General features: G+C 37.2%; 1 protein-coding gene and 1 long non-coding RNA gene across 3 annotated transcripts in view; both read right to left on the reverse strand.

Moving 5' to 3' along the window:
• Positions 1-906: 906 nt before the first annotated feature.
• LOC135733838 (uncharacterized) lies at positions 907-2,195 on the reverse strand. The gene is made up of 4 exons (XR_010527032.2): positions 2,099-2,195; positions 1,725-1,847; positions 1,524-1,618; positions 907-1,419 (listed from the first exon to the last, which is right to left on the reverse strand). It is a non-coding gene; the product is annotated as an uncharacterized lncRNA (long non-coding RNA).
• Positions 2,196-5,496: 3,301 nt separating this feature from the next.
• The window catches only part of LOC135734197 (uncharacterized), a 13,502-nt gene continuing 2,607 nt past the window's right edge, over positions 5,497-16,391 (reverse strand). For both annotated transcript variants that reach the window (XM_065253116.2, XM_065253117.2), the window contains exon 2: positions 5,497-11,636. In XM_065253116.2, the coding sequence (XP_065109188.1) occupies positions 8,457-11,477 (3,021 nt within the window). In that variant the 5' untranslated portion in view covers positions 11,478-11,636 and the 3' untranslated portion in view covers positions 5,497-8,456. The remainder of the gene's footprint in view (positions 11,637-16,391) is intronic.

A 16,391-nucleotide genomic window follows, 5' to 3' on the forward strand; every position in this document is an offset into this window, starting at 1 on the left:
ACAGGTATACAAATCACTTTCGCACCACTTATCTCGAGATATTTGGTGCAAAACAGAAAGCACACAAAAAAGAGTGTTTGAAACTCGTAGCAGCAGATTCAAGCAGTTGTATTTATGTACTTGTGTTTGTGCTAGAAAATATTTCAAAAATAAAAAAATATTTGTGAAAAAATTTTTTTACACACATGCAACTCTCATCGCACAGATGCACAAACTGATTTGCGAATGTACAAAATTTGTGTGTGACTTCACATACTTTGATGCAGGTGTTCAAGTAGGTTTTGCACCATATTTACTGCAGCAATTGTAGCAAAAAACGTGAGCTTGTGAGTTTCTTAATCTGTGATTTGTAAAATGGGATTTGTGCAGCTGCACTGAAGGATTTGTGAATGTGTAACTGTTATGTTGTATTTGAGGGAAAGAAAAAAAATCTACAAGTTTGCAACTCTTCATCTGTGACTTCAAATTTACTGATACACATGTGTGGATAATCTCTACAAATACAAATTCCACTGTCACAGGTGTGCAGTTGTTTTGCACCAAATATACCTTCATATAAGTACACTCTCAGAAAAGAAAGGACATAATTGTACCTTTAGGGGTACAATGGCTTGTCACTGGGGCTGTACCCTCAAGGGTACAGTTTTTGTACCCTTGGCAGAGGGTACAAATTTGTACCCTTGTGATTTGTACCTAAAGAGACCAGTTTTGTCCCTCTGGTGACAATTTTGTACCTTTATTTAACAGTACAAATATGGACCCTTCAAAAAGGGTACAAAATTGGCTTTGACAGGGTACACTCATTGATTATGGTTTTAAAACTTATATATATATCTCTCAATCTAAGTACTGTAAACTTTAAATAATAAGTGCATATGACTCAATATATTTGTGTTGGTGTAGCCAATCGTTTAGAGTAAAGGTACATTTTAAACATTAGTATAAAAAAATGATAACAGAAAAGATAAAATACACAGTTTATTGAACAATCATTTATTTTACAAAAGGTTTAGATATAAAACAGAAGTGTGCTGTTCAGTCCAAATTCACAACATTAAAAACTAATATTACATTACACTTTACTTATGAAATATATCAAGTATTCCTTTATGGCTTTAACAGACTGTCCAAACAGGAATATTTTAAAACAAAATCAGTGTGCTGTTCCTTAAACCAAACAACATTTAAACATTTTTAACAGGGCCACATCTGTCCTTGTCAAGCAGTGAGAAACACACAAATATAATTTTTTCCTTGATAAAACTGTGGTGTACTCACAGCATAATGAGTAAATGAATAGGTCCATATGGAGTAACATTACTTTAGTTTTTCTTGTGTTAATGACGGGTGGTAGAGGATAGTCAGTCAGCCTCCTTAGTGGTAAAGATCGAAAACTGCTCTGGGCACGTTCATACTTATCTGTGAGAAAACACAAAAATATGAATACATTTTCCACTGACAGAACTGTGGTATACTCAAACAATATAATAAATACATTAATAAATGTGGTAACGTTAACTTACCTTAAAAAGGTTTCTGTATAACTGACTGTTTGGTGGCGTGTAGACAGTCAGTCAGTTAATCTCCTCCTGACTGACTGAGAGAGATTCAAACTAAACTGTGAGAAAACACACATAAATATGAATTATTTCTCCACTTACAGAACTGTGGTGTACTCAAACAATATAATAAACGCATTAATAAATGTGGTAACGTTAACTTACCTTAAAAAGGTTTCTGTATAACTGACTGTTTGGTGGCGTGTAGACAGTCAGTCAGTCAGTTAATCTCCCCCCTGACTGACTGACAGAGAGATTCAAACTTGCGCGGGAAACGTTTGCCCTAAACTGTGAGAAAACACATAAATATGAATACTTTTTCCACTTACAGAACTGTGGTGTACTTAATGCACATTAACCTGCTCATAAAAATGAGTCTGAGGCAATAGTGCTTTGTCAATATGGCGTTGACTCACCGTATACAACTTTACACAAATAACCGTAACCGAATCAGTATTAAAATGAAGAGCCACGACAAACAACACATTTTTAAAGTTTAAAAATGTTTTAAAGATGATGAATGAGTTTCCAGAGCTTACCTGTTAATGTTCTTTATGTGTCTGTCGTCCTCCTGCGCTGCTCTGTGAAACTGACTCCGACCGTGAGATGTGGGGGGATGGGCGCGTGTCAAAATAAAAGCGCGTGGTTTTTTTCGGTGTGTGTGAGGGATTCAGTTATTCATTATTTATTCAGTTTAAATAATGGTTAATCAATTGCAGTTTTTGAGTTCATATCACAGTTTTTATTACATGAAATTAACTTTTTTTCATTAAAATGTAAAATTTAAATTTAAAATTAAACACACTGTCAATGAACAGAAGAAAACTAATACTACTTCAATACCCATGTGTCCAACTAAAGGAAACAAAAATTGACATAATAGTTATTTACGTTACTGACCAGATTTACAGCAGTTATCTAGAACAACAACAAAAAAAAAATGGCAAGAGGCTGTCTCTTAACATTGTACCTTATCCTTTAAAAGAAATGGTACAAATATGTACCTTTTAATGCTTGGGAACAAATATGTACCTTTTTGACCCTCAAAAAGGTACATACATGTACCTTGAGGTCCAATAATGAGCCCTATGGGGTACTTTTGTGTTGATTGTACCTTGGGGGACAGAAATGGACCCCTACTGTACCCCTATTTCTGACAGTGTAGCTAAACCAGTGCTCGCAGTACTGACACTTTTATATTTTAGCGTACCTTCACTGTCTTTTGCGTGCCACCACTTCTCATGTTGCTGATACTTTGCTGCAAAGAGTCAAAGAGCATTTCACTTTATGTGGCGCTGCGCAGGAAGTTCGGCAGCGAGGACATCAGAGTACCGCGAGAGCAAGTCGAAATGTTACAAAAGGGTCCGCCTTTACCTTTGCTCTCGCGTTACTCTGATGTCATACGCCGATCAGTCAGCTCCGCACCAGTCGAACACACAAAGCGTCAAGGTCTGGATGAAAAGCAGAGAATTGCCCGGATTCCACGCACGCAGATACCCTCAGAAAACAGCAATTTTAATCAACCATCACTCGCGTGTGCATGTTTGCAAGCAGTACAAGCCTGCGTGATGTTTGCGGTGGCAGGTTTTAATAAAAAAAAGTCAATTGATATTTGACATCTATAAACAATAATATATACGAAATATAATTATATGGTCTTGACATACACATTATCTGTTGCTTTAGTTTAATATAAACTACTAATTTGGTTTATTTGATTTTGACAGTCCCTCTATCACAAATCATCACTTTACGCTTCTCTTTCTCAGTGGATAAACTGAATCAAAGCTGCTGTTATCTGCAGTTATACATTTTACAGAGACCAGTAGCCCATTCATTAGATTTTATCAGAAGAAAAGCATAATAGAAGTGTATAAAATAATAGTAAAGACTCTAATATCAGGCATTTAAACTCAGTAAAAGCTTTTATTTCAATTTAATTTCTAAAATATGATTCGATTTGTACAGTGAACCATTTTAACGCAGTCTTTTCCAACTATTTAACACAGAAATAGCTAAAATCCACACTATTATCAATTGGCAAATGGTTAGGACTAGGAAGTGGTTAGGAAGTTGGCAGCTCTGCAGACTTTTAAAAGCCTTAAGATCAGCACCAGTGTATGGGGATATCCCGTTTACCACATAGTGGTACAAATCATGCGGGCTGAAGTCAGGCAGATTCGGCGATTTAATGAGGTCCGTGAAAATTGAAGGAGGAAGAAGGTAAGGGTCGGTATCCAGTCCCGCTATCTCTAACTTCTCTAAATAGCGCTTTTTGTGAGGACCTACCAAATGCCCTACCTCGACCGATAACGGCACAACAACTTCCTTAATATAAGAAGCCATGTATTTTAGTGTAATATATATTTAAACTGTTTAAAACTAATCAAAAATCCCGCTCGTCTATTACTAATCAACCTAGTGCGCCAGTGATTTTGCCGTCCAGCATGGTGTCGTCACGTGGTCTAGGTCACGTGTTTGCAAAGGGTCTATAGGCTAAATTAGCTCAACTTTACTCAGAAGTAGTGCTTATTTGATCTGAATTTGTATTTTCTGTATATTGTTAATGAATATAAAAACATGTGCAAATATTCTGCATAATTTAGTTTATTGTGCTTTTAGTTAACCCATGTTTAGTTTGATTTATGCCTGTGTGTGTGATGATGCACTGCAGTTATTGAATGCTTAAACTGAGAAATACCTTACCCTATAAGTGCTCTAGTGTATATATATATTAGCCTATCTATAAACTAACTGCAAACAATGGTGTGTGTGTGTGTACTAACCGATTTTAGGGAGGCTTGTTAACATAATATTAATTAGAAAAGTTATGTATTAGATTAAAAATGCATTGAAAATGTAAGATTGTAGGATTGCTTAAGAGCTACTGTCATCAGCATGTTTATGTTTAAATTGTATCTCTCCATGATAGAAATCCAGCTAAATATTACATCTTTCTTTAAAACTGTTTTTAACTTTGCTGTTAAGTTTTATTTTGTCTTTACTTGTATATGTATATTAATAAAGTACTATTATAATAATCCCAAACAAATTTCTGATTCTGATAAAACCTTGACCAAAGATGAGTCTTCTGTCTGGGTTGTATCAATTGAATACTTGAAGATAAATGCATACATTTAATCAGGTGAAATTACTAAGAAAATGAACAGGAAAAAGTGCATGATTTTCACCCACAATGCCTTTTTCAGAACTACACATACAAGAACTTTTACATACATACACACACACACACACACACACACACACACATATAAAGATATGCATTCACCCCCCCACCCACATCCCATGGCTTCGTCACTTTGTACCGCCATTCTGACAAGCGGGTCTGTGACCAGCGCTTTGACCTGTTGATATAAGGAAACTGCTGAAGCTCTGGAAGAGCTTTGAGTGTAAAAGTGTTTATTATTATTATTTTTTTTTTAATAAAAGTTATAACTCACAATGGTTGTGGTTCTTGTTAAAAACGTTTAGTGTTGCTTCATTGGAGTAAGGTATAGCAGGGGCAAATGTACAATTTTTCAGAAAAACTTAATATTAAAAGATAATGTTATAGACAGAGATATATTTTTAGTGTGGTCAATAACTCACAAGTGTGGTCTTTCAATACCAGGTTGATTTTTGCAAAAATGTAAAACGACTTCAGTATAATTTCACTTTAAACATAAGTAGTGATTTGTTACTTTCGACACCACCTGCATGGACGAAAGTAACACAACAAAACAAGATAGATTTTTCGTGTTACACTTGTTTTTATTAAATATATATATGACCACGTTAATATGTAACTGCAAACATAGTTTGTAATTTATCTTTGTAAAAAATAATAAAATTACACTGTAAAAAAATTCCATAGAAATTGCAGCTGGGCTGCCGGTAATTTACCGTAGATTTACATTTATGTTATTTACTGGCAAGAGTTTGTTCAAAGTTAAATGAACATTAAACATTTACAAGTCTTTGTCTTTACAGAGTAAAACTAAAAAAAACAGCATCAAGCAAAACATTCTGGGAAACAAAATCTGAAGCAAAAAACAGAAAAAGGTTGATGATGATTTCTGAGGCTGTTATTGTATAGTTTTATTCTGTGAAGATAAAGACTTGTTAATATTTAAAATTTATTTAACTTTAAACAAACTCTTGCCAGTAAATAACATAAATGTAAATCTACGGTAAATTACCGGCAACCCAGCTGCAATAACATTGAAATTTCTACGGAATTTTTTTACAGTGTACATTTTTATTTTACATTCCAGTTTTATCAAATGTTTCAAAAGCAACCAACGGTACACTTAACTTAAATTGTTGAGAATAAAAAAAAAATCAACAGTTTAAACACTATGCAAATGAAATTAAATCAAATTAGATAATATTAATTTTCAACATATACAACAGTATTAGCAGCGGGACAAAAGTAACAAGTGTTACTTTCGTCCCATCAGGATCTCCTCACATTTACACACGATTTACATTTATTTTTAAAAACTCTGAGAAGTGAAATTTTAGGATTTGTTAGAGCAATGAAAGCGTCAGCGTAAGTTCTACCAGGAAGACTCTAATACCACGTCATTCATTCATAAAATCGGCTTACCAATCACAGCTCAATGCCGACTATTTAAACGCTGAACTAACACTCTCTCCTGCTGCCCGTAGGTGTCGTAGCTGAAGTTCATTGCTCGATGCTTAGTGTAAACCAAACGTTTTCAAAGCGATTGTTATCGGATGTCAAACCGCTCGCCCTTCCTCTGCTTGTTTGTGAATTCGGTGTGTTTACTCGGCCCGCGACGTTTTCATGCCAATTTAACCTTTTCCCAGGATCTCTCATTCACGATATGCTACTCGGTCTCATTTGCCACTCGTTCTCACAGACTGCAACACAAGGTTACGGTAGGCGTTGTTTGACCAGCCCCTTCGAACGCAACTCATCTTTGCCAAAGTCCCTTATTTAGGGAAGCTCGCAAACTTGGCACAAAAACGCAAGGAGGCCGTTTCATTTCAATGAACAGATTAATACAATGCAGTCCTGTTTAACGTAAACTGTAATCGACCAAAGCAACTCACTGGACGCTTGCACAGGTGTCACTGATGATTGCCTGAGCTTCGGCCGCAACAGGTGTCACTGATCATATTGATTGCCTGAGGAGTTACGGTTCATGGTAAACACCGAAGGGTGATGTCTTCCTAATTAAAATATCTCTGTCTTCTCAACTAAACGAGACTCACCACGCGAAGGCTCCGTAAAGCAAACATGTATATATATATATATTTTTTTTAACGGCATTATTCATCCTGAAAGGCGATCGCGTTTTAAGAGGACGGCATTAACGCATGAGTAAGTTAACGTCAAAGACCCGAACGCAACAGTTGAGTAACCAATACGTGAAACTGTCACGGAAAAGAAAGTCGTGGCGGGGCACGTAAAATGGTGGAAATAAGTGACAATGTCACGCAAAACTGAGCAAAATAATGCGTGACTATTGCACGGAAATTTGTGAGATCAAGTTGGTATCGCTTTCGGATCTGTCAGTCAGCGCGAGTCTTGTCGATCTTAATAACTTTTTAACATAAATCAGTTCCCGAACTTTATTTCTCTTAACTTTTTCGCCGCCAGCGTTTTACAAAAAAAAGTTGCCAGCCAGCGCCAGCGTTTTTCAGAATTTTCACAAAAGTTTAATGCCTTCCAGAAAATGTTCTTCTTCAAATATATAAACATACAATATACCAAATGAAATAACAGACCCTCTGCTTTCAAACAAACAAAAAACCTTTTCATCCTACCTTCAGTAGTTCTTTTGTAATCAGCTTTTGAATATGGAGTAGGTTTCTGCAAAAACACCACATTTTGAGCAAAAAGCAGAGAAAATTCAATTTTTGTGATGGACTTTTCATAGAGATCCCATTCAGAGCGATCTTTAAAACAGACACAGACATGCAGCAGCTTGCCATAGGGCAATTCTTCCGGGTTTAAAAAGTTGCGGAAGGGCGCCACCTAGTGAATAATAGCGGTATTGCGGAAAGATTCGTCATTGGCGGAGAAGCGTTATCTCTTGATTGACGAGATATCTCGTCATTGGCGGCGAAAGAGTTAATAACACTTTAAACATCAAGCAAGTCCTGCATTTTATTTTCAAATTCCTGTATGTTTTTAAACCAAAACCAAAATGTCAGATTCATCCCTTATGAAAATTAACCATGTTTTTACTACAGTAAAAGAAAATGGTTACTGTAGTAAAGCCATGGTAAAAACATAGTTAAACCATGTAAGTGTAGTAAAACTATAGTTTTGCTGAAAGTAATTAATACACCAAAAAACATGATTAGTAACCATGTTTTTGCAGATTAATTCCCATTTGTTTTACTACAAATAAAATACCATGATGAGACCATAGTAAATTTGTGGTTACAACAAATAAAAAAATATGCTTAATGTAGTTAAAGCATACTTCATTCTCTTAAGGCCAAATCAGTAAACAGTATTAATATTAAAATTTAAAAATGACAAATAACACATAATGGCTTCTGTCTGATGTTAGTGTAGTATTTTGTTGTACATTCTATTTTAAACACACAAAATTCAGTGTGTCATTTGTCAGTCAAGTTTTTCAGGGCTAGCGACATCCTTTGGATGCTGATGGTATTGCATCAAATGAGTAATACTGTTTATTATGATTATTAACTGTTTCGTGGGCTGGATAAAAGTTTGGCCAACCTTTGCTCCACACACAATGTCGCAGAAGAATAATTGAAAACTGCGGCATAGCCTACGTCGTAGGTCCTAAGCAAACATATGAATTGCACTTGAGACTTTACAACAGAAAGTCCACTCATGTGTATATCATTACTCCACAGTTGGGAATGGTTTCTTTCCAGCATGAATTCTCACGTGTGTGTTGAGGCGAGATTTTCTTTTGAAACACTTTTCACATTGATAGCATCTGAATGGTTTGTCTCCATGTGAACTGTCATGTGTCTCTTAAGTTGACTTTCATCTCTGAAACACTTTTGACACTGAAGACAAACAAAAGGTTTCTCTTTACTGTGAATTTTCATGTGTGCTGTCAGGTTAGATTTACTTTTGAAACTGCTTTTACACTGAAGGCATGGAAAGGGTTTCTCTCCAGTGTGAACTCTTGTGTGAATCTTAAGGCTAAATAGATATAAAAAACTCTTTCCACACAGATCACACGTGAATGGTTTCTTTCCAGTGTGGATTCTCATGTGTATCCGAAGAGTGCCTTTACTTGTAAAACTCTTCTCACACAGATGACATGAAAATGGTTTATCTCCGGTGTGAATTCTCATGTGTATCTGAAGAGCATCTTTACGGGTAAAACTCCCTCCACACTGATGGCATGTAAACGGTTTCTCTCTGGTGTGAACTCTTGCGTGCATCTTAAGGCTGGATAGATATGAAAAACTCTTTCCACACAGATCACACTTGAATGGTTTCTCTCCAGTGTGAGCTGTCATGTGTATCTGAAGAGTGCCCTTACTTGTAAAACTCTTTTCACACAGATGACATGCAAAAGGTTTCTCTCCAGTGTGAATTGTCATGTGACTCTTAAGTTGTCTTTTATCCCTGAAACAGTTTTGACACTGAAGACAAACGAAAGGTTTCTCTTGACTGTGAATTTTCATGTGTGCTGTCAGGTTAGATTTACTTTTGAAACACTTGTTACACTGATGGCATGGAAAGGGTTTTTCTCCAGTGTGAACTCTTGCGTGAATCTTAAGGTTTACTAGATATAAAAAACTCTTTCCACACAGATCACACGTGAATGGTTTCTTTCCAGTGTGGATTCTCATGTGTATCCGAAGAGTGCCTTTACTTGTAAAACTCTTCTCACACAGATGACATGAAAATGGTTTATCTCCGGTGTGAATTCTCATGTGTATCTGAAGAGCATCTTTACGGGAAAAACTCCCTCCACACTGATGGCATGTAAACGATTTCTCTCTGGTGTGAACTCTTGCGTGCATCTTAAGGCTAGATAGATATGAAAAACTCTTTCCACACAGATCACACTTGAATGGTTTCTCTCCAGTGTGAGCTGTCATGTGTATCCGAAGAGTGCCCTTACTTGTAAAACTCTTTCCACACAGATCACACTTGAATGGTTTCTCTCCAGTGTGAGCTGTCATGTGTATCCGAAGAGTGCCCTTACTTGTAAAACTCTTTTCACACAGATGACATGCAAAAGGTTTCTCTCCAGTGTGAATTGTCATGTGACTCTTAAGTTGTCTTTTATCCCTGAAACACTTTTGACACTGAAGACAAACGAAAGGTTTCTCTTGACTGTGAATTTTCATGTGTGCTGTCAGGTTAGATTTACTTTTGAAACACTTGTTACACTGATGGCATGGAAAGGGTTTCTCTCCAGTGTGAACTCTTGCGTGAATCTTAAGGCTAAATAGATATGAAAAACTCTTTCCACACAGATCACACGTGAATGGTTTCTTTCCAGTGTGGATTCTCATGTGTATCCGAAGAGTGCCTTTACTTGTAAAACTCTTCTCACACAGATGACATGAAAATGGTTTATCTCCGGTGTGAATGCTCATGTGTATCTGAAGAGCATCTTTACGGGTAAAACTCCCTCCACACTGATGGCATGTAAACGGTTTCTCTCTGGTGTGAACTCTTGCGTGCATCTTAAGGCTGGATAGATATGAAAAACTCTTTCCACACAGATCACACTTGAATGGTTTCTCTCCAGTGTGAGCTGTCATGTGTATCCGAAGAGTGCCCTTACTTGTAAAACTCTTTTCACACAGATGACATGCAAAAGGTTTCTCTCCAGTGTGAATTGTCATGTGTCTCTTAAGTTGTCTTTTATCCCTGAAACACTTTTGACACTGAAGACAAATGAAAGGTTTCTCTTGACTGTGAATTTTCATGTGTGCTGTAAGGTTAGATTTACTTTTGAAACTGTTGTTACACTGATGGCATGGAAAGGGTTTTTCTCCGGTGTGAACTCTTGCGTGAATCTTAAGGTTTACTAGACATGAAAAACTCTTTCCACACAGATCACACGTGAATGGTTTCTTTCCAGTGTGGATTCTCATGTGTATCCGAAGAGTGCCTTTACTTGTAAAACTCTTCTCACACAGATGACATGCAAATGGTTTCTCTCCAGTGTGAATTCTCATGTGTATCTGAAGAGCATCTTTACGGGTAAAACTACTTCCACACAGATCACACGTGAATGGTTTCTCTCCAGTGTGAACTGTCATGTGCATCTGAAGAGCCTCTTTACGGGTAAAACTCCCTCCACACAGATGACATGCAAAAGGTTTCTCTCCAGTGTGAATTGTCACGTGTCTCTTAAGTTTACTTTTATTCCTGAAACACTTTTGACACTGAAGACAAACGAAAGATTTCTCTTGACTGTGAATTTTCATGTGTGCTGTAAGGTTAGATTTACTTTTGAAACTGTTGTTACACTGAAGGCATGGAAAGGGTTTCTCTCTAGTGTGAACTCTTGCGTGAATCTTAAGGTTTACTAGACATGAAAAACTCTTTCCACACAGATCACACGTGAATGGTTTCTGTCCAGTGTGACTTCTCATGTGTCCCTTAAGTTGACTTCTTTGAATGAAACTCTTTGCACAGTGATGACACGTGAATGGTTTCTCTCCAGTGTGGATTTTCTTATGTCTCTTCAAGTTTCGTTTTTGGGAAAAACTTTTTCCACACTCGTGACAAGTGTATGGTCTCTCGCCAGTGTGAGTTCTTGTGTGTATCTTAAGTTCTTTTGTATTTAGGAAAGTTTTTTCACACTGATGGCACGCGAATGGTTTCTCTCCAGTGTGTATTTTTATGTGCATTGCAAAGTTCGATTTTCTGCTGAAACTCTTCCCACAGTGATGACACGTGGGCTTCTCTTCACTGTGAATCATCGAGCGATCCGTATGGCGTCCATCTCTTTTCGCACAGTTTGTCTCCTGTTCTCAGAGTTCGTTTCTGTGCAACATTCTGTCTTGTTGTAATATTATGATGCGTTTCGTCAGCTTTATTCAGTTCATGAGGATTGTCCTTGTTTATTTCCATCATCATATCTAAAAAACACATTAAATAGTTAAAATCGACAAACTAATGACAAAAGATTTTATTAACATTACCCCACATATGCATAAAAAACTACTGAAATGTAGTGAGGATAGAAACAGACAATCTCTTACAAAAATATTAACAAATACACACACACATATATATATATATATATATATATATATATATATATCTATCCCTAGTGTTTAAAAGAATGGCTTTATATCAAATTTTTCATTAAGACCATATCCAAAATGTTTCCCTTTAAAGAAACCTTTTTTCATGATCTCCTCCTCTAGATGTTTTTTTGACTCGCTTCACCCAGATATTCACCTTATTTTTCACGACAACAAGGGCGGCGCCATTGCGCTCATTTTGTCATCCTACTTAAAGGCTGCATAAAGATGATGAGCAGCTGAGGCAGTGGCTGAAGGCGTTAAACTTAAAAAGCTCAAGCGCCTTTAGGTTTGTTTCTTACCAATTTTAACGGACTGGAAGCCGACTGAGGAAAACCCTTATCTAGGGTGACCATTCGTGCCAGTTCCGCCGGACACATCATCAAGGTTTAATATTTCGGGTTAAAAAGCAACCGTTAAATTTCAAGGTAAGAATGAAACTACAATGATTGTATGTCTTAAAAGAAATAAATCGTAATTTTCTAATGTATTTTAACTGAAATGTGAGATCTTCGTATGCGGTTGAGCAATGCGCCTTCCGGAGTCTGCACACGAAAACATGTTCAGGACGTGTTCGGTACTGACACGAATGGCAACCCTAGAGTAATGGTTCGACTATGATGTTCCGGTAACTTGAAGCCACTCCGGGTGTTGAAAAGGTGGTCAGTTTCAGGTAAGCTAACTTAGCTAACTATAGGCTTGTTCGCCTAACGATTTGTGAAGTCAGATCTACGAATACACTTAAGATCAGTAACGTTAGTTAATAAAGTGCAACTATTTTGAACGATTTTCATTGCCCACCTATATTTTTATATTTACGATAGTACAATGGGATATTATAGTACATTACATTCTTACAGTAGCTCATGTGATTCCTACAAGTTACCGAGATTTCAGATGCTAGGAGGTCAGTTCATTTCTCATTCAGATATTGATAATGACCTATTAAATGACATATTATTTAACACTGAAGTTAGAGGTTGTGTGTATAATGTTACTGTCTCATTTTAGTGAATCTCTCTCTCACACACTGTTGTTTAAGTATGGGTGCCATTTATATATTAATTCTCAAGATGCAAGTTAATTTTATATGTTAACATAAAAATGTTTATGGTTATATTATTTTCACAGATGCATTGATGTTTAGTGATGCAATGGACAACTGTGAGGATGATACAATTAACATGTTCATAAACTGTGATGCAGAAACACAATGGGAGGATCAATCCGTCTCTGACCACAACTATACTTTAAAATCACAACTCAACCTGAAGCAATCTGATATGGGAAAACAATGGTGCGGTTTCCCGGACAGGGCTTATCCTGGTACCAGGCTAAAATGCATGTTTGAGCTACTATAATTTAAAAACACCTTGTACTGACATACCTCAACATATATGAGTGCCATTGTTTTGTCACAAGATGCGCACCAGTCTTGTTTTTTGTAGGGTTTGTTTGTAAAAACTAAAATGTCCTAATATAATTAAGGCCTTGTCCTGTAAACCCTGTCCGAGAAACTGCTCCAATGTGTTGAGCTGGCACAAATGTACATATCTCTGCTGAGAAACAACCATCTTTGTCAGCATTACACAGGGTTGATATTGCATGTAGGCTTGCCGCGATAGTCTGTGAAACGGTGATTACCGGTGCTTCAGCCTCTAACCAGTTAGATCACTTGCCCACCGCGACACCGTCTTTCATCGTCGTTTTGATATTTTCGTGTAATTAAATCATTTAGTTCCATTAGAGAGAGCAAACACTAAGAACTGAATGTGTCTGCTGCCTGAATTCAGCGGAGCTGAACGCGCGTCACGTCACAGAGCAGCCGCAGGCACGCCCGCCGACGGGGGGGGACAAACGGGTCTGTTGTCCCGTGCCCAGGATGGGGGGGGCAGAACTGGAACCTATGGAATAATTCATGTTTTCCATACATTGATTTATCTGCCATAGAATCAATACTGGCCGCCACAACTAGATTTTTCATGATTACCATTTACATTTTAATTTTACTATATTCATTGTAGTGAGCGCTCAGCGCGCCTCCCTCCTCCCTCTCTCGTTGCATGCAGCGCCTCAACAGCGCGCGCCCCTCCCCTCTCTCTCCTGTTGCAACAGCGCGGCTCTCTCTACAGTCAAAAGTATTTTAACTCCGCGTTCCTTTTTCTTTCTTTTTCGCGTAAACGTCAACAGTCACGGATGTCAATGATAGAGAAGATGGCTGATCGAGTTCATCATGAGTGACTTAACAAAAGGTCAGCATTACCACACATACCCGTTCTGTGTGAGTCTGTGTCCGAGCTCTCTCCCTACATATGATGCGGTATGCTCGTGCACTTGTTCTGTAGTAACACTAACCGTGTATTCTCTCATATTCTGAATTTGCAACAAATTTTCTGCGCTATACGCGTTGATATACAATAAAACTACCACTCGTGTTTAAAATAAAAAGCGCTCATAACGCAACAACACTGATAAGAAGAGCAACATCAGTACAGCCTCAATGTAAATGTATGATGATTTTGTCAGATGAGGGCGCGTTTTTAGCAGCAGTTAAAGAAAGAGCTGATTGGATTTACATTGACATTAACACACATTAACAATGAGTCACTGGGTAGTTACTGGGTCCTGTTTAGTCACTATTTTATAGACAACAGAACAAATCATATGTAAAAATAGCATTCAGTTGTGTTAAAATGCAATATAATGTGACAGATTAAAGAGTAAAACACGACGCAATGACGCCACATATATGCTAATCGGCGTGTGACGTCATCGCCGCCACAGTCTCTCAAAATCCTGTGGGAAACACTGAAATTGTTAAAAAATGAAGAAAATAGGCATATTTGTGGAAAAAAATCTAATACAGTCACCTCCATAAATATTGGAACAGAAGCACATTTTGTGTTATTTTAGCTGTTTACCAAAATGTATTCCAGTTACAGTTATGATGGTTTTTCTTTATAATGGAGAGGATAATGCGATCATCCACCACTGTTATCCCACTTAGACATACAGGATTTTAATGTTGCTAAGCTCACCACTCTGTTGTTTTTTTATCTGGATGTGCCAAATTGTTGATGTGGCCACTCTTAATGTTCCTGCCATCTCTCTGATGGATTTGTTGTGTTTTTGAAACCTAATTATGGTCTGTATCACTTGCATGGAGATGTCCCTGAATCAAATGATTTGGGTTCACAGCCACAGGTTCCAAATGCAAATACCACACTTAAAATCAACTCCAGACCTTTAACATGTCATTCATAAGGAAATTATTTAACAAATAGCCAATACCTGTCCATAAAACTACATATTAAATGGCTGTAATTCCTAAATCCTTCAGCCATTATGGATGTGAATACCCTCAAAATAAAGCTGAGAGTGTGCACTGTAAGCCAATATTCATAATATGACTGTAACTATAATACATTTTGGTAAACAGCTAAAATAACACAAAATGTGCTTCTGTTCCAATATTTATGGACGTGACTGTATTTGAGATACATAAAAAAAAAAACGTTTTATTTGTTTTCTTCCTATACTTGAAATAGTGGTCAAGAAACCCCCCGCCCAACACAAAAATGGTTTGGCCACTGATCAAAATTTTATTATTTCATTTGATTTGAAGTTCAGTACGCTCAAAATATCTGGTCAGACTCAGCACAAGTCTGGTGCTCAGAAAAGAAAAGAGAAGAAAAGAGAAGAAGAAAATAGAGGTTTTCAAAAGAGGGGGTTGAGGTTATATAAATAAAAGTATATAGTGTCAGTACTACATTTATTTACTATATAAATGTTGAATACAATGTATAATAATGCAATATTCATGGGTCATGAATCTGATAATGCCAAATGTCTTGTTAAAGTAGGGGGGCCGAGGGGCCCTCCAAGATTATCTTGTCCCGGGCCCAGGCAAGACTGTCAGCTGGCCTGGCCGCAGGTGTCAGATTTCATTTATTTCTGTCAGTGTGTACGAGACGAGCCGACCGACCAGACGATGCCAGAAGCCGCATGCTTAATCGTTTTTGTTATAATATACATATTAAATATAAGAGAGATCGTTTTGTTGTTGTATTTTTCATCAAGAAAATAATAAACCCATCATTCAAGCAGCGCTTTATGGAGAAGTAGCTGGTTGCTCTGCTTGGGACTGGGAATTACCTGCGCACATTGACTCAAGCACTTAAATAAACCAGCTGTTGCACTCGCATTGCACGCAAATTCATATGTGATTCTTACACAGCATACGCAAGCCCTGCATTTAAACAGTTGCGTAATTCAAAAGTGAAAGTAAAATGTGCACAAAGTTGTGACTGCTGAGTTAGTGCTAAATGCTAATTAATGCTATATGCTAGCGTATAGGCTGAGGTTCTTGACATTACAATTACGTTTTGCAGGTCCATACTGAAAAAAAAAACACAAACTTATCACTCAGAAACATCCATTAACAATTTCCAAACAATTAGTTGTTCCTCAAAATCTGTATTTTTTCTATGATACAGGCTCAAACATATAAGGTCTGTTTACTAATGAGCTACTGACATGAGCCGCAGAGCAATCAGAGCAGAGCGCAACATTATAATTCACGACCCT

The sequence above is a fragment of the Paramisgurnus dabryanus genome, chromosome 3 (assembly GCF_030506205.2).
Source record: "Paramisgurnus dabryanus chromosome 3, PD_genome_1.1, whole genome shotgun sequence".
Classification (NCBI taxonomy): domain Eukaryota; kingdom Metazoa; phylum Chordata; class Actinopteri; order Cypriniformes; family Cobitidae; genus Paramisgurnus; species Paramisgurnus dabryanus.